Below are 27178 nucleotides of genomic sequence, written 5' to 3'. Positions count from 1 at the left end.
GCCCGAGACTTGTAAAAAATCACTGGATGCCGTAACCTGTGAGACTATATTATCTAGTTCTGTCTCACTATAAGAAAAACCGATGGTAGACATAATCCACTTCAAAAAAGAAAATATAATAAGAGGCAAAAAGATAATTTATAGAAAAATAGAATTTATAATATAAAATATGGATCTCAATAAGGGTGCTCGTGTAAAAAGGCCAATCACAATCTCACAATCACAATCTCAATAATTTGACACGTCACTCCTTAGAAATTCAGGTGCTCAGAGAAGGGTTTCCAACCCCTGTATCCACAATGAATACGGATTTTTATATTAATTATGGGTACAGGGGTTGGTAGCCCTTCTCTGAGCACCTGAATTTCTAAGGAGTGACGTGTCAGATTATTGAGATTGATCCTGGTCCCAGCCACCTGATCAACAGGTCCAGCTCTTCAGCAGCAGTAATGCCGAGGTCATTAGTTGCAGTTTTAAAGACACACTTCCACACTCTGTAGTTTTCAGGTTGGTTGTCGAACCTTGTGAGACTGGTGTTGGTGAGTTCTCGGCGAATCATGTACCTTGCAAAGTCGGACATGTCTGTTCTTTCTGACTTTGGGAGCACACTTGCTGGCTGAGTAATGCTGTTCCCTTTGGTTGTAGTTTCTCGGTTCAGGAACATGAGAAGGTATGGAGTAGCATAAGTGTTTAACCCAGCAACCGGTTTGGTGTATACAGTCTCTGTCATATGCGAGGCTGGATGTTGTGAATTCTGCTCTTGGGCTCCCTCCGGTGGTTGTTGATGGTAATGCAGTTATTCCTGAGCAGCAGTCTTGTACAGGTCTTTCTGCTAATTGCAATTCTGACTGGGGTATTTAGCTGTGCAGGACTCATTAGTCCTTGCCAGTAGTCAATGTTCCTTTCGAAGTGTTGGTCCTCTGCCAGGCCTCTCCTGCTTGCTGCCATTTCAGCAAAGATAAGTGTTTGCTTCATTTTTTTTTAGACACACTGCTGTGTGTTTATTTTCTGTGCTGATCTTGTTTCTATTTTGTTCCTGCTAGACTGTGCCTGTTGTTTTTCTCAGTCTAGTTGGACTCGCTGGAGTCGCAGATATACTCTCCACATCTTTAGTTAGGTGGTGGAGTTTTTGTATTTTTCTGCTGTGGATATTTTGTAGTGTTTTATGCTGACCGCATAGTATCCTGTACTATCCTTTCCTATCTAGGTAGAAGTGGCCTCCTTTGCTTATCCCTGTTTTCTGTCTGCGTGTGTCTTTTCCTCTCCTACTCACAGTCATTATTTGTGGGGGGCTACCTATCCTTTGGGGATCTACTCTGAGGCAAGAGAGTTTTCCTATTTCCATCTTTAGGGATATTTAGTTCTCCGGCTGTGTCGAGGTGTCTAGGTCTGGTTAGGCACACCCCACGGCTACTTCTAGTTGCGGTGATAGGATCAGGGTTTGCGGTCAGTAAAGTTACCACTGCTCCAGCCAAGGTCATTTCATGCTGCTCCAAGGCCACCTGATCATAACAGCTGGAGCCATGCAGTTGTCAAAGGTATAGTGACTTGTCGTCATGTTAGGTTGCATGTAGATGTCAGCTAATGGAGTTTGCTGAGGTGCAGTATTTGGCTACGTGTTGGAGCATGAATGAGATTCAGGTTTGGACATTGGTTGTGCATTGGACTGACTTTGAAATCTGGGAACTGCAGGCGGATCAGCGTTTTGGTACCTTGGAGAAGTGTCGGAACTGACAGGAACGTTAGTGGTGATCGGTGGTTGAGTGTTTTGGCTTAGTATATAGTCTCTTGTGCGCTTAAGGGGGTCTGCTGTATTGATCTCACACAAGCTGATACTGTCCCCATGACTCCCACTTAAAGCATGTTCAGAGACCTTTAACCTTGCCAGGGCTGTCGCATGTTCGCATTCCTTCTCTAGGACTTCCATTTCCGCCTTCTTGCATACAGATTCAGCTTCCATCTCTGCTTTCCTTTCAGCCAAGACAGCTTGAACCTTTGTAGTCTCCGCTTCGGTACGCACTCTTATAAGCTACTTTGACCCTTACTTCTTTTCAGATCCATCACAATCCATTGATTTTTGAGAAAAAAATTTGCAGGATCCTGCATTTTCCCATAGACTTGTATTAGTGACGGATTGTGATGGATGGCCATCTGTTTCATCCGTCATGCACTGGATCCGTCATAAAATAGCGGTCCGTCGTGCAGAGAAAACATTCATTGTAACGTTTTTTGTGCACATCGGAAAATCGGTCAGCGACGCATCCTGCGCTGCCCGTCGTCGGCTCGAATAGATGCCTATGGGCGCAGGATCCTTCGCTGACCGTCACACGCAGGAATCCAGCGACGGATCCAGTTTTTCCCTTCTGAGGATGCCCGGAAGGATTTTCAATTCCGGGAAACAAGTCTCTCTCTCTCTCTCTCTCTCAAAAATGGAAGTGTGAAAGTAGTCATAAGTAGGGTTGAGCGAAACGGGTCGTTCATTTTCAAAAGTCGCCGACTTTTGGCAAAGTCGGGTTTCATGAAACCCGATCCGACCCCTGTGCGGGGTCGGCCATGCGGTACGCGACTTTCGCGCCAAAGTCGCATTTCAATGACGCGAAAAGCGCCATTTCTCAGCCAATGAAGGTGCACGCAGAGTGTGGGCAGCGTGATGACATAGGTCCTGGTCCCCACCATCTTAGAGAAGGGCATTGCAGTGATTGGCTTGCTGTCTGCGGCGTCACAGGGGCTATAAAGGGGAGTTCCCGCCGACCGCCATCTTACTGCTGCTGATCTGAGCTTAGGGAGAGGTTGCTGCCGCTTCGTCAGAAGCAGGGATAGCGTTAGGCAGGGTCCATTAACCACAAAACCGCTTGTGCTGTAGCGATTTCCACTGCCCAACACCACCTTCGGTGTGCAGGGACAGTGGAGGCTACATTTTTTTTTTTTCCCCTCAGCGCTGTAGCTCATTGGGCTGCCCTAGAAGGCTCCCTGATAGCTGCATTGCTGTGTGTACGCCGCTGTGCAAACCAACTGCTTTTTTCAAAGCACAAATCCTCTTGTTCCTTCCTTTCTGCACAGCTATCTTGTTTGTTTGTCCACACTTTTTATTTAATTTGTGCATCAGTCCACTCCTTATTGCTGCCTGCCATACCTGGCTGAGATTACTGCAGGGAGATAGGAATTGAAGGACAGTTCCTGTTTTTTTTTTTTTTTTTTGTGGGAGATTAAGATTGACATTTCTGCTAGAGTGCCATCCCTGTCTGTGTCATCTCTCACTCAGTGGGCCATAGAAAGCCTATTTATTTTTTTGCTTGATTTTGGTTCTAAAATCTACCTGAAAAAATCACTACATCAATCAGTGGGAGAAAAATATTGGCCTCAGGGCTTGTGTGCCACTCCTGACTCCTGTGTGCATCATCACTCACTCAGTGGGCCATAGAAAGCCTATTTTTTTTTTTTTTTTGCTTTATTTGGGTTCTAAATTCTACCTGAAAAAATCAATAAATCAATCAGTGGGAGATTAATATTGGCCTTTGTGTGCCAGTCCTAAGCGTGCCATCTCTCTCTCTCAGATAGTGGGCCATAGAAAGCCTATTTATTTATTATTTTTTTTATTGGGTTTTGGAACAAAAAAAAAAAGTGGGAGATAAATATTGGCCTCTGGGCTTGTGTGCCACTCCTGACTCCTGTGTGCGTCATCTCTCACTCAGTGGGCCATAGAAAGCCTTTTTTTGTTTTATTTGTTTTCTAAATTCTCCCTGAAAAAATCATTTTATTTTATTTGGTTTCTAAATTCTTCCTGAAAAAATAATTTTATTCTATTATTTTTTTTTCCTAAAGTCTCCCTGAAAAAAAAAAAAATCAAATCAGTGGGAGATTAATATTTACATTTGTGCTTCAGTGACAGTCCTGCGTGTGTGGCATCTCTCTCATTTGTTGCCACCAACAACAGAGTGTGTAACATTGTGCCTGATTTTCGTTGTGGTCTCACTCACCTGTAAAGGGGTAGCTAAATCATACTGAAGTTATAGCTCACTGTGTAATTTGTGTGACAGCAACAAATGACAGCAACAAATACCGTTAGTTTGTTTACGTTTTTAAAACAATGAGGAAGTCTGGTGGAAGAGGTCGTGGCCGGGGGCGTTCATTGTCAGCTGGTAATGAGAGTAATGGTAGTGGTGGAGCATCAGGTGGTCGTGGGAAAAAAAATATTGCACCTAAGTCTGGAGCTGTGGAGCCAGGTTCGTCGTCTGGCTACACAAGGCCTCGAACGCTCCCTTTACTGGGAGTAGGAAAACCGCTTTTAAAGCCGGAGCAGCAAGAGCAAGTTTTGGCTTACCTTGCAGACTCAGCCGCTAGCTCTTTTGCCTCCTCTCGTGAAACTGGTAAATGTAAAAGCAGCGCGTCGTTAGTGGATGTTCACGGTCAGGGACAAGTCGCTTCCTTGTCCTCTTCAGCAAAAACAACAACAGAGAAGAATGCAGCAGGCGACACAACGGGTTACTCCATGGAGCTCTTTACACATACCGTCCCTGGCTTAGAAAGTGAAACACTTAACAGGCCATGCCCATTACAAGTTGAATCTGACATGGAGTGCACTGATGCACAGCCACAGCCAGACTACTATGCTGGTCCTTTGACTCAGACCACAACATTGCCCTCTCAGGGTACTGATCCACAATCAGACCCTGATGAGACTATGTTGCCCCATCACGAACGCTATACCACCGACCGACACGGTGACACAGACGAAGTTGCACACGAGCTACAAGAAGAGGTAATAGATGACCCAGTTCTTGACCCCGATTGGCAGCCATTGGGGGAACAGGGTGCAGGCGGCAGCAGTTCTGAAGCGGAGGAGGAGGGGCCGCAGCAGGCATCAACATCGCAACAGGTTCCATCTGCCGGGCCCGTATCTTGCCCAAAACGCGTGGCAAAGCCAAAACCTGTTGGAGGACAGCGTGGCCATCCGGTTAAAGCTCAGTCTGTAATGCCTGAAAAGGTATCCGATGCTAGAAAGAGTGCAGTCTGGCATTTTTTTAAACAACATCCAATTGATCAGCGCAAAGTCATCTGTCAAAAATGTTCAACTACCTTAAGCAGAGGGCAGAATCTGAAAAGTCTCAATACAAGTTGCATGCATAGACATTTAACCACCATGCATTTGCAAGCCTGGACTAACTACCAAACGTCCCTTAAGGTTGTAGCACCCTCGGCCAATGAAGCTAGTCAGCAACGCAACATCCCTTCCGGCAGTGTAGGGCCACCATTTTCCGCACCACCTGCAGTATCTGTGCAGGTTTCTTTGCCAGGCCAAAGCAGTCAGGGTCAGGGAATCACCTGTTTCGTAGTAGGAAACACTGCATCTAGGGCACCGGCGGCAACAATACCATCTCCCACCGTCTCTCAGTCTGCCATGTCCACCCGCAAGTTCCACGATCTCCAGCTCTCCAGTCCAGCTCACCCTACATGAGACTATGGTTAGAAAAAGGAAGTAGCCTCGCATCCGCGTACACAGGGTTTGAACGCACACATAGCTAGACTAATCTCGTTAGAGATGATGCCCTACCGGTTAGTTGAAAGCGAAGCTTTCAAAGCCCTGATGGACTACGCTGTACCACGCTACGAGCTACCCAGTCGACACTTTTTTTCCAGAAAAGCCATCCCAGCCCTCCACCAGCATGTTAAAGAGCGCATCGTCCATGCACTCAGGCAATCTGTGAGCACAAAGGTGCACCTGACAACAGATGCATGGACCAGTAGGCATGGCCAGGGACGTTATGTGTCCATCACGGCACACTGGGTAAATGTGGTGGATGCAGGGTCCACAGGGGACAGCAAGTTTGGGACAGTTCTGCCTAGCCCACGGTCTAGGAAACAGTTGGCTGTAGCCGTTCGCACCCCCTCCTCCTCCTCTTCGTCCTCCTGCAGAAGCGAGAGCTCGTCCACAGACCGCAGTCGCACAACCACTCCATCCGCAGCTGCCACTGTTGCACACCAGGTCTCCCATTATGGGGCAGCTACTGGCAAGCGTCAGCAGGCTGTATTGGCTATGAAGTGTTTGGGCGACAACAGACACACCGCGGAAGTTCTGTCCGAGTTCTTGCAGAAAGAAACGCAGTCGTGGCTGGGCACTGTAGATCTTGAGGCAGGCAAGGTAGTGAGTGATAACGGAAGGAATTTCATGGCTGCCATCTCCCTTTCCCAACTGAAACACATTCCTTGCCTGGCTCACACCTTAAACCTGGTGGTGCAGTGCTTCCTGAAAAGTTATCCGGGGTTATCCGACCTGCTCCTCAAAGTGCGTGGACTTTGCTCACATATCCGCCGTTCGCCCGTACACTCCAGCCGTATGCAGACCTATCAGCGTTCTTTGAACCTTCCCCAGCATCGCCTAATCATAGACGTTGCAACAAGGTGGAACTCAACACTGCACATGCTTCAGAGACTGTGCGAACAGAGGCGGGCTGTTATGTTTTTGTGGGAGGATACACATACACGGGCAGGCAGTAGGATGGCAGACATGGAGTTGTCAGGTGTGCAGTGGTCGAAGATTCAAGACATGTGTCAAGTCCTTCAGTGTTTTGAGGAATGCACATGGCTGGTTAGTGCAGACAACGCCATAATAAGCATGAGCATCCCCCTAATGCGTCTGCTGATGCAAAGTTTGACGCACATAAAGGATCAGGCGTCTGCAGCTCAGGAAGAGGAAAGCCTTGATGACAGTCAGCCATTGTCTGGCCAGGGCAGTGTACAGGACGAGTTAGCGGGCGAAGAGGAGAAGGAGGACGAGGAGGATGATGGGCATGATTATATTTTTAATGAGGAAGCTTTTCCGGGGCCACTGGAAATTGGTGGCGCGGCAAGGCCGGGTTCTGGTTTTTGGAGGGACACAAGTGACGTGGATTTGCCTGAAACTGCCCCTCAACCAAGCACAACCGCAGATTTGAGAACTGGAACTTTGGCCCACATGGCGGATTATGCCTTACGTATCCTCAAAAGGGACACACGCATAACTAAAATGATGAACGATGACAATTACTGGTTGGCCTGCCTCCTTGATCCTCGCTATAAAGGCAAATTGCAAAATATAATGCCACATGAGAACTTGGAACTAATATTAGCAACCAAACAATCAACTCTTGTTGACCGTTTGCTTCTGGCATTCCCTGCACACAGCGCCCGTGATCGTTCTCACACGAGCTGCAGGGGCCAGCAGACCAGAGGAGTTAGAGGGGCAGAAATCAGAAGTGGCGTTGGCCAGAGGGGTTTTCTGACCAGGTTGTGGAGTGATTTTGCTATGACCGCAGACAGGACAGGTACTGCAGCATCAATTCAAAGTGACAGGAGACAACATTTGTCCAGTATGGTTACAAACTATTTTTCATCCCTTATCGACGTTCTCCCTCAACCGTCATTCCCATTTGATTACTGGGCATCAAAATTAGACACCTGGCCAGAATTGGCAGAATATGCAAGCTTGCTTGCCCGGCAGCTAGTGTCCTATCAGAAAGAGTATTCAGTGCTGCAGGTTCAATACTAACAGAAAAAAGGACTCGTCTGGCTACCCAAAATGTTGATGATCTAACCTTCATTAAAATGAACCACAACTGGATTTCGAAATCTTTTGCCCCACCTTGCCCGGCTGACACCTAGCTTTCCTATGAAAAGGTCTTGCCTGTGGACTATTCTGAATGCCTTTTCCAATCTCGTAATTTTCTGCACCTGATTGTCCAGCATACGACATGTTTACACCTCACTAAGTGGCCAAACTCCCCACACGGGGCCGTGGTATCGACACTTGGCGACAGCACCCGTGAGAGTGCTGTTTGTCTGAAGAGGTGGGTGAGCCCGCTTTTGGTCGACGGCACTGCCACTGGGTCCCTCCTAGTACAATAAAGTGTCTCTGGCGGTGGTGGTGCGCACCCAACATCAGACACACTGTTGTAATATGAGGGGCCCTGGGCCTGTACAGCCGGCCACAAGACAGTCCCCCCCCCCAGCTCAAACAGTGCTCTACCACTTGCAAAATTATCTCACAGCTCCACCAATGTTTAGTCTATGCGCTGACATCCTTCAATGCCTGCCACTGACAATACCATTGTATTGACATTTTTGTTATGTTAGGCCTTCGAAGCCTGTCTGCGGTCCCTCCTTCCACTAGGCCTCCACTGACCACACCACTGCTGCCCGTGTACCCCTGGAACCAATTTAAAATTGCCTACAGCCAGCCCAATTTTTTTATTTTAGGCCTTCGATGCCTGTCTGCGGTCCATTCTTTCTACTACTACTACACTGACCAGGCCACTGCTGCCCGTGTACCCCTGGAACCAATTTAAAATTGCCTACAGCCAGCCCAATTTTTTTATTTTAGGCCTTCGATGCCTGTCTGCGGACCGTTCTTTCTACTACTACTACACTGACCACACCACTGCTGCCCGTGTACCCCTGGAACCAATTTAAAATTGCCTACAGCCATGTGTTATTATTTTAGGCCTTCGATGCCTGTCTGCGGTCACTCCTTCCACTAGGCCTCCACTGACCTGTCTACTGCTGCCCGTGTACCCCTGGAACCAATTTAAAATTGCCTACAGCCATGTGTTATTATTTTAGGCCTTCGATGCCTGTCTGCGGTCACTCCTTCCACTAGGCCTCCACTGACCTGTCTACTGCTGCCCGTGTACCCCTGGAACCAATTTAAAATTGCCTACAGCCATGTGTTATTATTTTAGGCCTTCGATGCCTGTCTGCGGTCACTCCTTCCACTAGGCCTCCACTGACCACACCACTGCTGCCCGTGTACCCCTGTAACCAATTTAAAATTGCCTACAGCCAGCCCAATTTTTTTACTTTAGGCCTTCGATGCCTGTCTGCGGTCACTCCTTCCACTAGGCCTCCACTGACCACACCACTGCTGCCCGTGTACCCCTCGAACCAATTTAAAATTGCCTACAGCCATGTGTTATTATTTTAGGCCTTCGATGCCTGTCTGCGGTCACTCCTTCCACTAGGCCTCCACTGACCACACCACTGCTGCCCGTGTACCCCTGGAACCAACATCAGAAAATATAAAAATAAGTATTTTGCTTATAAAAAAAGAAAATACTGGAGAGATATCAAATGCAGACATTTTAACATTAAAAACAAACACATACAACAAAAATCTGGTACAGTACTAAAAATGGCCACCAGCTACAATAACTTTCTCCTGCAAGTAGTTAACTGAAAGTTTTTTTCAATTTAAAACACAGATATGGCATCCACCGAGTGTTGTCCTGTCGCGTCTTCTTTATATTATTGCCAAGAAGATGCAAAACAATGAAAATAATAAAATCATTATTTACCAAAAAAATAGAGTAAGTCAAAACCACATTGCAAATAAACATTCATTACAAATAAAGAAGCAGGGCGCGTCCGAGGGTGAGTATATACCTAATAAGAATATAATCACCCTCGGACGCGCCCTGCTTCTTTCCGACAGCCTTCCTTCCTAAGAATCAGCCCTTCCGTGGTGTAGAGAGAGGGTTTGTTACACTCCAAGGTGTTCCCCAGGTTGCCTTTCCTGAGCTTCGATCTTCATGCTCTCGTTTAGTAGTTGTCGGAAAGTAGGCTGCATTAGGCCTACAAATTGGGTATGGGGTGGAGAGAGATGGTGTGTTACACTCCAAGGTGTTCCCCAGGTTGCCTTTCCTGAGCTTCGATCTTCCGGCTCTCGTTTAGTAGTTGTTGGAAACTACACTGCATTAGGCCTACAAATTGGGTATGGGGTGTAGAGAGATGGTGTGTTCCACTCCAAGGTGTTCTCCAGGTTGCCTTTCCTGAGCTTCGATCTTCCGGCTCTCGTTTAGTAGTTGTTGGAAACTACGCTGCATTAGGCCTACAAATTGGGTATGGGGTGTAGAGAGATGGTGTGTTCCACTCCAAGGTGTTCCCCAGGTTTCCTCGCCAATGCTTCGATCATCATGCTCTCGTTTAGTAGTTGTTGGAAACTACGCTGCATTAGGCCTACAAATTGGGTATGGGGTGTAGAGAGATGGTGTGTTCCACTCCAAGGAGTTCCCCAGGTTTCCTCGCCAATGCTTCGATCTTCATGCTCTCGTTTAGTAGTTGTTGGAAACTACGCTGCATTAGGCCTACAAATTGGGTATGGGGTGTAGAGAGATGGTGTGCTCCACTCCAAGGTGTTCTCCAGGTTGCCTTTCCTGAGCTTCGATCTTCCGGCTCTCGTTTAGTAGTTCTTGGAAACTACACTGCATTAGGCCTACAAATTGGGTATGGGGTGTAGAGAGATGGTGTGTTCCACTCCAAGGTGTTCTCCAGGTTGCCTTTCCTGAGCTTCGATCTTCCGGCTCTCGTTTAGTAGTTGTTGGAAACTACACTGCATTAGGCCTACAAATTGGGTATGGGGTGTAGAGAGATGGTGTGTTCCACTCCAAGGTGTTCTCCAGGTTGCCTTTCCTGAGCTTCGATCTTCCGGCTCTCGTTTAGTAGTTCTTGGAAACTACACTGCATTAGGCCTACAAATTGGGTATGGGGTGTAGAGAGATGGTGTGTTCCACTCCAAGGTGTTCTCCAGGTTCCCTTTCCTGAGCTTCGATCTTCCGGCTCTCGTTTAGTAGTTGTTGGAAACTACGCTGCATTAGGCCTACAAATTGGGTATGGGGTGTAGAGAGATGGTGTGTTCCACTCCAAGGTGTTCCCCAGGTTTCCTCGCCAATGCTTCGATCATCATGCTCTCGTTTAGTAGTTGTTGGAAACTACGCTGCATTAGGCCTACAAATTGGGTATGGGGTGTAGAGAGATGGTGTGTTCCACTCCAAGGTGTTCCCCAGGTTTCCTCGCCAATGCTTCGATCTTCATGCTCTCGTTTAGTAGTTGTTGGAAACTACGCTGCATTAGGCCTACAAATTGGGTATGGGGTGTAGAGAGATGGTGTGTTCCACTCCAAGGTGTTCTCCAGGTTGCCTTTCCTGAGCTTCGATCTTCCGGCTCTCGTTTAGTAGTTGTTGGAAACTACACTGCATTAGGCCTACAAATTGGGTATGGGGTGTAGAGAGATGGTGTGTTCCACTCCAAGGTGTTCTCCAGGTTGCCTTTCCTGAACTTCTATCTTCAGGCTCTCATTAAATTGTGGTTAAACGGAACAACTGCATTTGGCGTACTAGTTGGTTTGGGGCCTACTATCGGTGTCTGCCACTCCTTGCTGTTCTCCTGGTTTCCTGTCCTGAAATTCCGTTTTCAGGCGCTCGTTAAGTAGTTGTTAATGTTAGACTGCATTTGGCCTACTAGTTGGGTTGGGGCCTACTATCGGTGTCTGCCACTCCTTGCTGTTCTCCTCCACTGAACAAAGCTGTGCCGCCTGTTTACTACGGTTGCCAATTTTGAACTGCATTTCGACTACTTACTGATTTGGGCCTACTCTCTGTGTCAGCCTCTCATTCCAGTTGTCCTCCACTGCAATGCCCCCTGGTTATTCCTGTGTTACCAATTTTGAACTGCATTTAGCCAACTTTATTCTTTGGGCCTATATCTGTGTTTCCTCCTCATCCTGCCCATTGCCCAGCCAGTGATAGATGAGTCTGCTGGTACATTGACCCATAACGCAACATTCCCCGTGCACGCTACACAACATCATTGTGACCCTGCTGAAAGTCAGGTTGCTCTTCCCGCATACCATACCACCTTACACGGGGACAAAGAGGAAGGTGCAGATGAAAGTGCAGGTTCCTTCATCAGGTGGGGGGAGGAATACTAGTTGGCGACGTCACTGGCACAGGGCCTCTCATAGTACGCAAAAGTGTTGCTGCCGGTGGGAGGCGCCCCCGCCGTGCAAACACACCGCTGTACTTTGAGGGGCCCTGTGCCAGTGCCAATGCCAACGAGTGGGCCCCCCCTGCTTGCTCAGGATCACAGCACTTGCAAAGTTGAAATACTTACCTCTCCCTGCTCCACTGCCGTGACGTGGTCCAGATTTCCTGGGCCCACTAATTACTTGAACCAGCCCTACCCACCACAACTTTAGCCAAATGACCCCCAATTTCAAATGCCTTCCAATTATTATAAGGTAAATTACGCTTGACAAGCTTCATTAAGAAGAATGGATGGTTTTGACATTAAAATGGGCACTCTAGGTGTTTTCCTGGCCCCCACTCACTGCCGACTATGCTGCCCCATTGACTTGCATTGGGTTTCGTGTTTCGGTCGATCCCGACTTTACGTCATAATCGGCCGATTTCACTCGACCCGACTTTTGAGATAGTCGGGTTTCGCAAAACCCGGCTCGACTCTAAAAAGGTCAAGGTCGCTCAACTCTAGTCATAAGCTGTTCACTGCGGGTAGAGAATTTTGATGCACTTGATCTGGATGAGTGCTATGAGTACTTAGCAGACCTGGATTTGCGGGATGACATTTCTGACATCTGCACAATATTTGCTTCCGTTTTATTCACGATGTCGCGCACAGTGCAGTCTCGTTCAGATTCGAGTTGTTGAAAGCTTTGAAGTTCCTTTAGAGACTCTTGTGTGTAGTCTCACCGAGACAGAGGTATATTTCTCACAAGTGTCCTTGAAAGGCTGGTAATCTGAGTACAATCGTTCCAGTGCTCCCTGTGGTGGTAACTCATGAGCACCAGGCATAGATAGGTCAGTCACTTGATTCTGCACCCCTTCCCATAATGAAGATACACTGGAAAGTAATTCACATTTAGCGGTTTCTAGATTGTCTTTCACCTTCCATGTAGGTTTAGTCAAACGTTTGGATCACTCACCGAAGGCTCCATGAGATCATGTGTCTTTTTCTTGCTGTTGTAAATCAGGCAGAGAATAATAGATCCTTCCTGTATTTTCCATTATACAAAGAATGTAAAGGTGGAGGCTATTCTGCTCCTAGCTGCAGAGGAGCTCACGTACAATGTTGCAATTTCTAAGCAGCACAGGCAGTGTCTGCAGACTCTATGTAAGCCACTGTGTCTTCACAATTAGCTTTATAGATGTGCCTTTCTCTGGAGTGTAAGCTGTATACTGTTCTTGGTGGCAGGCCACTCTTTCCACTATTCTGATTCTTCAAGGCAGTATGAGTTTCTAAATCCTCAGCCATCAATCCCCTAGGTAACTGTATGATTGTTGTACTCACATGCCAGGCGTCCTCAGATAGTGCCAACTCAGCCACACTGACTTGTAATGAGAGTCCAGGAGGAACAGAGTTGATTTTCTCTGAAATCTTGTATTAAGTACAATGCAGCAGGTGGAAATAGTAATCGCAAACAGAGAAGTATACATGTGCATCCAAAGATGGCTACAGCAAACTGATAATGAAGAAGAAGGGAGGAGCAAGGACTAACATCATCAACTACAGGAGGGAAGAAGGGACAAACTTAGAGGACAGAGCTTCTCTCTAGCAACAGCAGAATTAAATGCATAACACAGAAAATACACAACAAGCTGTTCCCATTCATGCGACACAACAGTACATGTATAATTATATACAGGAGATGCCCAGGTTATACCGGCTGTACATATATAATTATGTACAGGAGATGCCCAGGTTATACCAGGTGTATATATATAATTATATACAGGAGATGCCCAGGATATATCAGCTGCACATATAAAATTATATACAAGAGATACCCAGGTTATACCAGCTGTACATATATAAAATTATATACAGGAGATACCCAGGTTATACCGGCTGTACATATATAATTATATGCAGGCGATGCCCAGGTTATACCGGCTGTACATATATAATTATATACAGGAGATGCCCAGGTTATACCGGCTGTACATATATAATTATATACAGGAGATGCCCAGGTTATACCGGCTGTACATACATAATTATATACAGGAGATGGCCAGGTTATACCAGCTGTACATATACAATTATATACAGGAGATGCCCAGGTTATACCGGCTGTACATATGCGAGGCAGTTTGGGGAGTCATATGCGAGGGTCGATATGTGTCCCCCCAGGAGGCGGACGGAGTCCTATTAAACCCGCTGGAGTTCCTTGAGTTCACAGCAGGACGCCTGTGAGGCACAAGGCAAAATATCAGAAAGTGTGGATTAAGTCCAAGCAGGGACTCAGTCAGATTTTTAGGAAAACCCATCAATGGCTTTTATTTTTAGAGAGATTTGCAGGTTTGGTAGTGGGCGAGCCTCTCTCTCCACTCCGCGTTTTAGAAGTGGCTCTATGGCCATAATAATAATAATAATAATAATAATAATAATAATCTTTATTTATATAGCGCCAACATATTCCGCAGCGCTTTACAGTTTAACAGTTTCAAACACAACAGTCATAAGTAACAACGTTAACAATACAATAATTAAAGCACAATAATCCGCCCCTGCTGGTGAGAGCTTACAATCTACAATGAGGTGGGGGGGATACAAAGTACAGGTGTGTATTTACAATGATGTATTTACAATGAGGGTCCGGCCATCTTCAGGGGGTGGGGAATAGATGGGGATAGTGAATGGGCTACACACACACAAACATAACATAAAATGACTTTGATTACTGAACGTGATAGGCCGCTCTGAACAAATGTGTTTTGAGCGAGCGCCTAAAACTATGCAAATTATGGATGGTCCTAATATCTTGGGGTAGAGCATTCCAGAGGATTGGCGCAGCACGGGAGAAGTCTTGGAGTCGGGAGTGAGAGGTACGGATTAGTGCAGAGGTTAGCTGAAAGTCATTTGCAGAGCGCAGTGGTCTGTTAGGCCGATAGACAGAAATGAGGGAGGAGATGTATGGGGGCCGCACTGTGGAGAGCTTTGTGGGTGAGAACAAGTACTTTGAATTGTATCCTGTAATGAATGGGTAGCTAGTGTAACGACTGGCGAAGAGCAGATGCGTCCGAGTAACGATTAGCCAGATGGAACAGTACATGGAACGATTAGCCAGATGGCCATGATAAACAGTAGATAAGCCCCCGATGTATCCTGGTTAGATTATACTCACACAGGGGCGGTCCGGTCTGATGGGCATCGAGGTCCGGGTCCAGCGCCTCCCATCTTCATACGATGATGTCCTCTTCTTTTCTTCCTGCCGAGCCTCCTGCTCGGGTCTCTCAATGGTTCCTGTCTCTGAAAAATTTCAATTTCACCGTGGAACATCATGCAGGGAAGGCGCAAGGGGCTGCGGATGGCAAGTCACGGGCCCCCTGTGTGGTGACAAGTGTGAACAGAGGGGATAAGCGAGGCAGTGAGGGGGATCACATGATAGTCCATATGAATCCCCCCAGGATGCGGACAGTCCTATTAAACTCACTGAAGCGCCTTGTGTTCACAGCAGGACGCCTGTGAGGCACAAGGCAAAATAAAAGAGAGTGGTTTGGGTCCAAGTAGTGACTCAGATTTTTAGGAAAACCCATTAAGGGCTTTTATTTTTAGAGGGATTTGCAGGTTTCTCTCTGGGTTTTGGAAGTGGCTCTATGGCCACAATTACATTTAAATCTCAGGTTTTGCCTTGGGTGGGTCAGTTTGGAGTTTGCAAGCTGCAGAGCAGGTGTTTTTGTGCAACCCAGGACTCTGTGAAGGTAGCACAGAGCCAGGGGCTTCCAGGGAGCTGACGCTCCCCAGAGACACGGCGGTGTTGTTGTCCACGGCAACAGGTTCTGAACATGGACTGTATATATGGAAACCCAGCTGCAATACGGAGCATACCATGCTTATTTGTAAAGACACTGTTTACATTGAACCTTCTGTGGTCCATGTCTCTGTGCCTGGCCTGTTCCTGACTTTGTCTTAGCCTAGTCCTGTTCCTGTGTCCGTTTATATCCCTGCCTTGGTTTCCTTTCCCTGCTCTGCGTCCTTTGTGTCTTGCTTTGCTCTGCTTTTGCCTCTGCTCTCTGCGACCTTGCTTTGCTCCTTGCTCTGCATTCTGAGACCTTGTTCTGCTCTGTGGTTTTGCTCTCGGCTCTGCTCTCTGTAGCTTTGCTCTGCACTCAGTTCTGCGCTCTGACTTTGCTCTGCTCTCAGCTCCGTACCCTGTGGCTCTGCTCTCAGCTCTGCACTCTGTGACTTTGCTCTCGGCTCTGCTCTCTGTAGCTTTGCTCTCAGCTCGGCTCTCTGTAGCTTTGCTCTGCACTCAGTTCTGCGCTCTGACTTTGCTCTGCTCTCAGCTCTGCACTCTGTGGCTTTGCTCTCAGCTCGGCTCTCTGTAGCTTTGCTCTGCACTCTGACCTTGCTCTGCACTCTGTGGCCTTGCTCTGCAGCTCAGCTCTTGCTCTGCGGCTCCACTCCTTACGGTTCTACCTGGCTCCGCTCCTTGCAGTTCTACGCCTCCTGCTCTTGGCTTCGCCTCCTGCGTTTATGCATGTGGCTCCGCCTCCTGCTCTTGGCTCCACCTCCTGCGTTTCCACACTTGGCTCCGCCTCATGCATCTCTGTTCTTGGCTCTAGCTCCTGTGCTTTCGCTCTGCATCCGCTCTTGCGGTCTTTCTCTACCTATTCTTAAGTCCTCCTGTCTGAACAGGTTCTTACCTGTTTTACATACCTGCCTGCAGACCGGTCCCTACCGGTTCTTCCAGTGTACCAGCCTGGTCTGCCTGTCCTGCCAGAAAGCCAGCCTTACCTGCCTGCCAGCCGTGCCTGCCTGCCAGTGTCTCTGTTGTACCCGTCTGCCTGTGTCCCAGCCATGCTCGCGTGCCAGAGTGCCCGCTGTGCCCACTTGCCTGTCTATGTTCCATTCCCGGTGGGATCAACAGCCACAGCCAGACATCACCCTGGAGTGGTACCTGGTAGCTTCCTGCCGCACAAGTCTGACCTCATCATCAGAGGCTCCAGCGAAGACCAAGGAAGCTACTTAGTTACGCCCCTTCCAGGGCAGTCTGGTCTGTGGTCCAGTGGGGCCACTGTTGTGAATTCTGCTCTTGGGTTTCCTCCAGTGGTTGTAGGTGGGAATGCAGTTATCTCTGAGTCGCAGTCCTGGCCAGGTGTATCGGATGATTACAATTCTGACTGGGATATTTAGGTGTGCAGGATCCTTTAGCCCTTGCCAGTTGTCAATGTTACTTGTGAAGTTTTGGATCACTTTCTGGCTTCTCCTGTTGCTGACAAATTCTGCAAATATAAGTGTTTGTTTTTGTATCTGTGGCACACTGCTGTGTGCTTGTTTCAGTTTTATTCCTGCTCTGTTTGTAGGATTCACTGGAGTTGCAGATTTACGCTCCTACATCTTTAGTTAGATGTAGGAAGTTTTTTGTATATTCTGCTGTGGGTGTTTTGAAGGGTTTTAATACTGACCGCACAGAACTCTGTCCTATCCTGTCCTATCTAGCTAGAGTGGCCTCCTGTGCTAATCCTGTTTTTCTGCCTGTGTATGTTTTTTCCTCTCCGACTCACCGCCAATATTTGTGGGGGGCTGTCTATCCTTTGGGGATTTTCTCTGAGGCAAGATAGTATTCCAATTTCTATCTTAAGGGGTATTTAGTCCTCTGGCTGTGACGAGGTGTCTAGGTGTGTTAGGTACACTCCATGGCTACTTCTAGTTGCTGTGTTAAGTTCAGGATTGCGGTCAGTATAGTGGCCACTTTCTCCAGTGAAAGTTCTCATGCAGCTCCAAGGTCACCGGATCATAACAGGCCACACGCCCGCACCAACCAGTCTGGGCGCGAACGTGACAGATATGTTTGGAGAAAGCCAGGATTGGGATCGCCTGGTCACCTGGCTCCATTGAGATGTTTGGAGAAGCCAGATTGTGACCCTCGGGTCAACTGGCCTTGTACCTGAATGGACCATCATCTTCCTAAGCTTGTCGTTGTCTCCTCTATGCTCGTGCCACAGGTGGGGTAGTCCACCCTGGGAGCTCTGAAGTAACAGCTGCCATTATCCTGGTGAGTCAGCGGAATGGTGAGACTCTGTAATCTGCATCATCCTGGGTATATTTCTGGCACTGTTCTACATGTCATCTGCCTGTTTTGTGGTTCAATAAAGTATTGCCACACTCTGTTACCCTCACCCTGTGCTGTCTGAGTAGCGTTATGCCCACCATAAAAGAAGAGCGAGCGTTTGGCAGGACAATCCCTGGTCCAGGCACGTTAATGATGCAACTATTTTATTGGATACATCCATGATTTTTCAACAAATCCAAGTAGATGGCCAAAATGCAATGTCCTCAGTACACAAGATTCCCTCCCCGGGACCTATAGTCTCACTGCCCCCGACCAGCCGATACTCACTGCCCCCCAACTTTGGTTGGCCCACAGATTTCATATCTCCTGCCAGTGTAGTCTGTAGTCACTGTCCACGCTCCTCCAGCGACAGATAATCAAACCATAGCACATGTATCCAGGACCAGCAATAAGAAAGTTTGTGAAATCCAGATGACAGATGCCTCAACCACAGCAGGGGGATCCAGCCCAGCCCACAACCGATCTCCAAAACTCCATAGGCCATCCATCCATCCATGGCTCCAGGATCTCAGCCTAGATCCTATCCCATCAGCGTCACTCTAACAACTGCATGAACAAACATGTAGCTTGTTTTCCTCCCTCCCATGCATGAGACCCCCCTGTAGTCAGTGCTCCCCAGGGTCTACAATCCCCATCCGCACAATGGGACTATTGGCTGGAAGAACAATGGAACGAGTTCCTTGATTACTACTCTTGGATTTGGCCTTATGTATACATAAGATCTAGGCTTCTTCTGCTCTTGGCACTGAATGGAAACATTGATTCCTGAGAATAAACTGACGAGCTAGCAAATCCCTAATAAAACACCATGCTGTAAAAATCTGCATCCCGTAGAGCCATGGACTCCGCTCTACATTCATTTGTCCAATAGTAAGTGGTCAGCTCCTCACACCCAGGTTATACCGGCTGTACATATATAATTCTACTGTATAGAGGAGATGCCCAAGTTATACCAGCTGGGGAGACCTTCTGTAATTGTGCTTACATATAGGAAATTTGCAGTATTAGGCTATGTGCACACGTTCAGGATTTCTTGCAGAAATTTCCTGAGCAAAACCGGACATTTTCTGCAAATAATCCGCTTGCGTTTTTGACGCGTTTTTGAGGCTTTTATTTCCGGAGCTTCCCAATGCTTTTAATAGAGGAACAAACGCAAAAATCCACAAAATTAATGAACATGCTGCGTTTTTTACCGCAATGTGTTTTTTTTTAGCGGAAAAAAGGGCATCATGTGCACAAAAATTGCGGAATGCATTCTAAATGATGGGATGCATAATGTATGCGATTTTTATGCATTTTTATATTGAAAAAAACACGAAAAATCCGCAACGTGTGCACACAGCCTTACCGTCTGACTCTGCTCTTCCAGTGCAGATGGTGAGGCCTGATGTCCGAGCAGCTGGACTCTACATAACGTTAGTCTTGTCTTCCTCTCGCCGCCATGTCTCATGTGTAACGCTTCATGTCGCACAGCTTCTAGGTTCGTATTCAGCATGCTGGGATCTCTACATGGCTCGGTGGAGTTGCCGTGTGTCTACAATCAGCTGCCAGACGCCATAGAGAAGATCAATGTGTACTGGCAACTGAGGAACTGTACACCAGATCTGGTGGTGGCTGCAGTCATGAGTGGGGAGGTGGACATGAAATTTGTGGATGAGCGGTTCAAGGGCCGCGCTCATTTCAATCCTGAGGGTTTACGAGCTGGAAATTTCAACCTCAGCATAAGAAACCTATCCTTACATGATAGTGGCACCTATGTCTGCATCATACTGTGGAGTCCGTCCTATATAGAAATCCTCTATAATACTACGGTAGAGCTGAAGGTGACAGGTGAGGACATGCAACTAGCTAAGAGCTCCCCCATAACTTTACCCTCACCACATCTCAGTCATGAGCCATCCTCACCTCTACCTCATGTGTAGGTCTTTCCTCTATCTTCACTCTCACCTGCACCTCATGAGTAGGTCTCTCCTCTATCTTCACTCTCACCTCCACCTCATGAGCAATCCTCACCTCCAGCACCACCTCATGAGCAATCCTCACCTCCAACACCACCTCATGAGCAATCCTCACCTCCAACACCACCTCATGAGCAATCCTCACCTCCAACACCACCTCATGAGCAATCCTCACCTCCAGCACCACCTCATGAGCAATCCTCACCTCCAACACCACCTCATGAGCAATTCTCACCTCCAGCACCACCTCATGAGCAATCCTCACCTCCAACACCACCTCATGAGCAATCCTCACCTCCAGCACCACCTCATGAGCAATCCTCACCTCCAACACCACCTCATGAGCAATCCTCACCTCCAACACCACCTCATGAGCAATTCTCACCTCCAGCACCACCTCATGAGCAATCCTCACCTCCAACACCACCTCATGAGCAATCCTCACCTCCAACACCACCTCATGAGCAATCCTCACCTCCAACACCACCTCATGAGCAATCCTCACCTCCAGCACCACCTCATGAGCAATCCTCACCTCCAACACCACCTCATGAGCAATCCTCACCTCCAACACCACCTCATGAGCAATCCTCACCTCCAACACCACCTCATGAGCAATCCTCACCTCCAACACCACCTCATGAGCAATTCTCACCTCCAACACCACCTCATGAGCAATCCCCACCTCCAACACCACCTCATGAGCAATCCTCACCTCCAACACCACCTCATGAGCAATCCTCACCTCCAACACCACCTCATGAGCAATCCTCACCTCCAACACCACCTCATGAGCAATCCTCACCTCCAACACCACCTCATGAGCAATCCTCACCTCCAACACCACCTCATGAGCAATTCTCACCTCCAACACCACCTCATGAGCAATCCCCACCTCCAACACCACCTCATGAGCAATCCTCACCTCCAACACCACCTCATGAGCAATCCTCACCTCCAACACCACCTCATGAGCAATCCTCACCTCCAGCACCACCTCATGAGCAATCCTCACCTCCAACACCACCTCATGAGCAATCCTCACCTCCAACACCATCTCATGAGCAATCCTCACCTCCAACACCACCTCATGAGCAATCCTCACCTCCAACACCACCTCATGAGCAATCCTCACCTCCAACACCACCTCATGAGCAATCCCCACCTCCAACACCACCTCATGAGCAATCCTCACCTCCAACACCACCTCATGAGTAGGTCTCATCTTTACTTTTACTCTCACCTCCACATCATGAGCAGACCTCACTTCTACCTACACCCTCACTCCCACCTCATGATCAGGCTTCACCAAGTTATACGGCAGTGTGAGCACTTACCATTACCCTTCAAACTTTTTGTATCTGCAGCTGAATTCAGTACCCCACTGATGGACGTCCCTGAACCAGGAAAGCTGCTGTATGGCCAGGAGGTGAACTTCACCTGCAAATCACAAGGAGGACTTGAGCTACCAATAATAATGTGGATAAACTACAGTGATGGCAGCAGAATCCAGAATGGTCGTGTCCACGAAGTCATTCACCAAGATGGGGAATTCATCAATGTGATGAGCACAATCACCCTCAACATCACGTCCAACATCAACATCTCATGTGTCATAGTCACCAAGAATGGAAATCTGACATCCCAGCACTGTGAGTCCACCACGACACTAAACTTTAGATGAGTTTTTACCTTTATATTTTTTGTATACTTAAGAAGCAGGACTGAGCTTGAAGATGATGGTGGTTTGTAGCCTGAAAGTCAGGGGTGGCAGAGGAGATGGACTCCGGCTGAATCTGAGGAAAAGCAAACTGCCCCAGCCTTGTAGCCTCCGAGTGCAGTGCTGCTCAATTGCTAAGTACCTGGCCTGTACCTGAGTCGGCCTTAAAAGGCCTAAGATAATGATGGCAGAGGAGCTCACCAAGCTTCATGAGGCAGGAACCAATGCAAAGAAAGGGAAACATAAGGCGCAAAGACCGGCGCTAGAGCCGGGACAAGTGAGTAACAAAAGGGATAGAGGAGTTAAAGAGATAAGATGCATGCGTCTGTAAAAGAAGCAGTTCTATGGAGTATCAGGAGGAGTTAGGGAGGTGTGTGGAGAAGTATGGGACGATAAGAGGAGGAGGAGTTATATGGAACAGAAGGAGTTAAAGGAGGAGGAGTTAAAGAGAAGCGAGTGGAGAAATAAAGGGAGGAGTTATATGGAGAAGGTGGAGGAGTTAAGGGGAAGGTTATCAGGAGTTAAAGGGAGGAGTTTTATGGAGTTGCAGGAGTTAAATGGAAGCTTGTGGAGAAGTATGGGATGTTAAAAGGAGGAGTTACAGGGAAGGATCTTATGCAGAATTCGGAGGAGCCGAGTCTCATAGAAAAACATTAGATGAAGCAATAGTAGGAGTTGTAACTAGTAGTATAGCAGTATTTCACTGTGTGCCCACAATCCATGGCCTGATAACTACCCACAAACAGTGACTCCCGTAGTCACTCCCACAAGTAGGCTTTCTGAAGCTTTAATGGCTCCGCCCCTTATAGGGCACTACAGAAGGGCAGATAATAAGTGATGACCCGACCACGCGCTCACTGCTCCAGAACCCAACCTTTCCAAAGTATGTCAGAAAGCGCGGCTGTGCAGGAGAGTAAGGGGCCGAAAACCAGGAGCCATCTTCTAGGCCATCCATATCCCATGTGTGTCCCACTCGTGCCCTGTGTAACAGTCTCGTCAGTATCAGGGACCCCCAACATTCTGCAGGATCGGTGGGACCTCGCAGCCCGAGGCCTGGATTTAGCTGGAAGATGCGCCATATTGGTAATGAGGTCACATCAGAAGAACGTCGGAATAGTGATAGTGTCAGGACATCTGGGAGGGCGATCATCCCACCGCCATACAGTGAAAGTCATCACACCCCATGAACTTTTCCCCATTTTTTCATGTTACATCCACAAATGTAAATGTATTTCATTGGGATTTTAGGTGATAAAAAAATATCAGAGAGGAGGAAACAGCCTCACAAACAGCAGTCCAGATCACCAATGCACTGCAGGATGCAGCAGACCCCATGAAATAGGCGGGGGCAGCACAGCTGCAAAATACGGATCGAGCAACCACTCACAAACCCCCCAATTCATGGAGCGGGCGGCTGCACCCAGATGATGCTTGTGTAGGACGCCAGTCGTACAGCTACGTGTGACGCACCGTGTCTGGCGTCAGCTATCGATGACGCCCAGGCTGTCCAGCGCTATATGAGTGCACCCCACAGTGGCGGACACCCCAATTCACCCAAACACTAGAGATACTGAAGACATGAAGGATCCACACCTCGCTGCCCCCCCTGACGTCAATATTATGTCAGCGGGATCACGTGGTCTCTCTACTTGTACCAACGTGACACTCTGCACCCCTGGGAACAGGTCAGCTTGGCACAGTTTACGCAGACACCAAGTGAGGTACAGGGAGGGAGAAGATGTGGCCCACGCAGTCACTGATGTGCCACCACACTCACCCACAACCCTGACAGGCAGAGAGGCCTCGTCCACTAGCACCAGTGAAAAAGAACCTTTTCAGACTGGTAGGACTGCACCAACTCCTCATTCAATATAGTCCCTTAACAGGGTTATAGAGGGTCACAAACCCGCCCCAGAAGCGTGTGAGATTAGGCCGAGAAATGATCGTGTGAATTTGTGGATTGAGATAAGAGCAGCCCAAGGTTAAATGATAGATTTAATTGACTTAAGGGCACACAAGACAATGCACTCAGTGTACTGTGAGGGGATCATACGCGAGGGTCCATGTGTATCCCCCAGGAAGAGTATTGAGGCCGCTGGAGTGCATTGCAGTCACAGACATGGCGGTGGTTACAGTGCAGAATAAAAGTAAGTTTGGACCTGGTTGAGTTATTTGGCCAAGTCACTGTTTAGGAAAACCCATTAAGGGCTTTTATTTTTTTGAGTGAACCACAGGATGGTAGTAGGGCAGTACTGGGAGAACAATACCCCTGACCGATATCCTAAAGAGAAAGAAATTGGTCATGGTGCGGTGGAACCCTCAAGTGGAGGAAGCATACCAGTCTATGAAGGTGGCGCTGTGCGGAGAGCTGGTATGCATCAGCCCCAATTTCAAGAGAGACTTTGTTGTGCAGACAGACGCCTCCAACGTTGGCCTAGGAGTGGTCCTGTCACAGGAGGTGAATGGAGAAGAACATCCGGTCACCTACCTGAGTGTGAAACTGACCCCGGCCGAGAGAAATTATAGCGTAGTGGAGGAGGAGTGCCTGGCCATTAAGTGGGCCTTGGAGTCCGTACGCTACTATTTGCTCGGTCGACCATTTCACCCTTGGTCTGGATGAGAAATGCCAAGGAGAGGAAGGGAAGTCGCAGGGAATGCGGATGTCCTGTCATGGGCACCTTGTATGGTGACAAGTTTTTAACCCCACAAGTTTGAACAGGGGGTGATATGTGAGGCAGTAAGGGGGATCATATGCGAGGGTTAATATGTGTCCCCCAGGAAGCGCATAGAAGCGTATTGCGGCTGCTGGAGTGCATTGCAGTCACAGACATGGCGGTGGTTGCAGTGCAAAATAAAAGTGAGTTTGGACCTGGTCAAGTTATTTGGCCAAGTCACTGTTTAAGAAAACCCATTAAGGGCTTTTATTTTTGGAGTGAACTACAGGATGGTAGTAGGGCAGTTCACTCCCTCCAGCCGGGTCTTATAAGTGACCCATGGTTTGCAAGCTGCAGAGCAGGTGGCTCTGCAACATCCGGATTGTGTGAAGTCAACACAGATCCAAGGGAAGCAAATGCCCGGTGTCCCCTCAGTGTCACATGGTGGTGCAGTTGCCCACGGTGATAGGTCTCAGATATGAACTGTTTTGATGCCCCAGCTGCAATGCTTTTCATTTGTACGTTTTGGACATTAAAGACATTTTGCTTTGAACTTTACTGGGTCGCTGGCTTATTGCCGCACTGTGTGAACACCGCCGCACTACAGTACACAGCAGTAATACACATATAATGGTCAGATATACAAAAGCAATAGTGGTAGAACAAAAGATATAAGCAGAAGATGTTGTCAGTTACCAGTTAGATGAAAAGCCTGGGGAGGGCTTTCACATTGAAGGCTTGTGGCCCCCTTTGTGTGCGACTTGTCCTCACATGATGTATTGTCGCGACCTACCATAGAAAAAGGAATAGTATATGCTTCACACAAGCATTTACCCGTCTGGGTCACACCCGTCCTGCCCTCTGGGCTAAATCTAAATCCCCTCCCCTGGAAGTTTAGAGATAAATCTCCCCAAACCTATGAAAGATCATAACTCCTTTCTGGGTGGTCCTAGGACAGCGGTTCTGGCACCATTGCATCCAACCGGACCCCAGCTACTCGTAGAGACTAAACACAATTTTGCTACTTACAGTAGCTGCTACTGGCTGATCTATGTGCCTCCTTTCTCATGTGTGTTACAATGGCTTGAGACCCAGGCAGGTGCTTGCCCTGCTCTGGGGATCTTGGAAATATACACAATGTACAGCTAGGACATATAGTATTTCGATAACTCAGTTGTGAATTCATAGTTAGCAGAATAAAGGACTCAGGCTGCATGGCTTGGATCCACAGAGGGTTCCTGTAGAAGGTTGCATACCAGCTAGCTAGTGGGGGTGTGAATCCCTGAAGCAGTTGCCCAGGTGTCGCCCTACCACAGCACGTGGTGAAGGTGTTTTTATAACTCTATGCCAAATAGGATAGAGATGATTGACATGGAATTATGTCTACAGTATTCTACACACACACAGCAGCCCTGCCCTGCCTTAGGCTCTGTTTAATTGTGCACCTGTGTCTCAGCCTGTCTCACTCTTCATCTGTGGTGCTGACTGGGCAGTGTGGAGGTTGGACCCGAAATGTCTGTTTGGACCTGGTCAACCTTTATCCTTACCTGCCCCTCTGACGCTATGGGAGTGATTCAGAAATGCTCTAGGTACAGCTTGCATTTAATATGGTCTTGCTTTTAATTTGTTTAGGAGGCGTTTATGGTGCAGCGAATATGAAAAACATAGAGTAGGACTGCCCCATTATGAGAATGCCGTGACGTGGCGGGGTGGCTCAAAGAATTGATCAATTGTTTGCTAAATGTCTCATTTTGAAATACAATCAGAAATCAATATGCGCATGTGCACTTTATGTATTGCGTTCTGACCATAAACAGCGCTGGTTCTCCCCTTGATTCTTCACAGATACCAACACAATGTCAGCAAATGATACAAGGTGTAATAATTATTTTATAAATATAAATCTGATCATTTGTCCTGTGCATTTGAATTCAGCCCCCCGAGTCATTACCTTGCAGGACCACCTTTCTCTGCAGTCTTTTGGGGTCCGTCTCTCCACCTTTCTCTGCAGTCTTTTGGGGTCTGTCTCTCCACCTTTCTCTGCAGTCTTTTGGGGTCTGTCTCTCCTTTCTCTGCAGTCTTTTGGGATCTGTCTCTCCTCCTTTCTCTGCAGTCTTCTGGGGTCTGTATCTCCACCTTTCTCTGCAGTCTTTTGGGGTCTGTCTCTCCTCCTTTCTCTGCAGTCTTTTGGGGTCTGTCTCTCCACCTTTCTCTGCAGTCTTTTGGGGTCTGTCTCTCCTTTCTCTGCAGTCTTTTGGGATCTGTCTCTCCTCCTTTCTCTGCAGTCTTCTGGGGTCTGTATCTCCACCTTTCTCTGCAGTCTTTTGGGGTCTGTCTCTCCTCCTTTCTCTGCAGTCTTTTGGGGTCCGTCTCTCCACCTTTCTCTGCAGTCTTTTGGGGTCTGTCTCTCCTCCTTTCTCTGCAGTCTTTTGGGGTCCGTCTCTCCACCTTTCTCTGCAGTCTTTTGGGGTCTGTCTCTCCTCCTTTCTCTGCAGTCTTTTGGGGTCTGTCTCTCCTCCTTTCTCTGCAGTCTTTTGGGGTCCGTCTCTCCACCTTTCTCTGCAGTCTTTTGGGGTCCGTCTCTCCACCTTTCTCTACAGTCTTTTGGGGTCTGTCTCTCCTCCTTTCTCTGCAGTCTTTTGGGGTCCGTCTCTCCACCTTTCTCTGCAGTCTTTTGGGGTCTGTCTCTCCTCCTTTCTCTGCAGTCTTTTGGGGTCCGTCTCTCCACCTTTCTCTGCAGTCTTTTGGGGTCTGTCTCTCCTCCTTTCTCTGCAGTCTTTTGGGGTCTGTCTCTCCTCCTTTCTCTGCAGTCTTTTGGGGTCCGTCTCTCCACCTTTCTCTGCAGTCTTTTGGGGTCCGTCTCTCCACCTTTCTCTGCAGTCTTTTGTGGTCTGTCTCTCCACCTTTCTCTGCAGTCTTTTGGGGTCTGTCTCTCCTCCTTTCT

General features: G+C 48.0%; 1 protein-coding gene across 1 annotated transcript in view; it reads left to right on the top strand.

The window, feature by feature from the left end:
* ICOSLG (inducible T cell costimulator ligand) overlaps positions 1-27178 on the top strand; it is a 253951-nt gene that overhangs the window by 161059 nt on the left and 65714 nt on the right. Inside the window, exons 3-4 of the mRNA XM_069760392.1 lie at positions 19376-19732; positions 21228-21512. Coding sequence (XP_069616493.1) covers positions 19376-19732; positions 21228-21512 — 642 coding nt within the window. The remainder of the gene's footprint in view (positions 1-19375; positions 19733-21227; positions 21513-27178) is intronic.

This window comes from Ranitomeya imitator, chromosome 3 (genome assembly GCF_032444005.1).
Source record: "Ranitomeya imitator isolate aRanImi1 chromosome 3, aRanImi1.pri, whole genome shotgun sequence".
In the NCBI taxonomy this organism is placed as follows: domain Eukaryota; kingdom Metazoa; phylum Chordata; class Amphibia; order Anura; family Dendrobatidae; genus Ranitomeya; species Ranitomeya imitator.
Note: the sequence above shows the minus strand (reverse complement) of the source record. Positions and strands in the feature narration are given on the sequence as shown.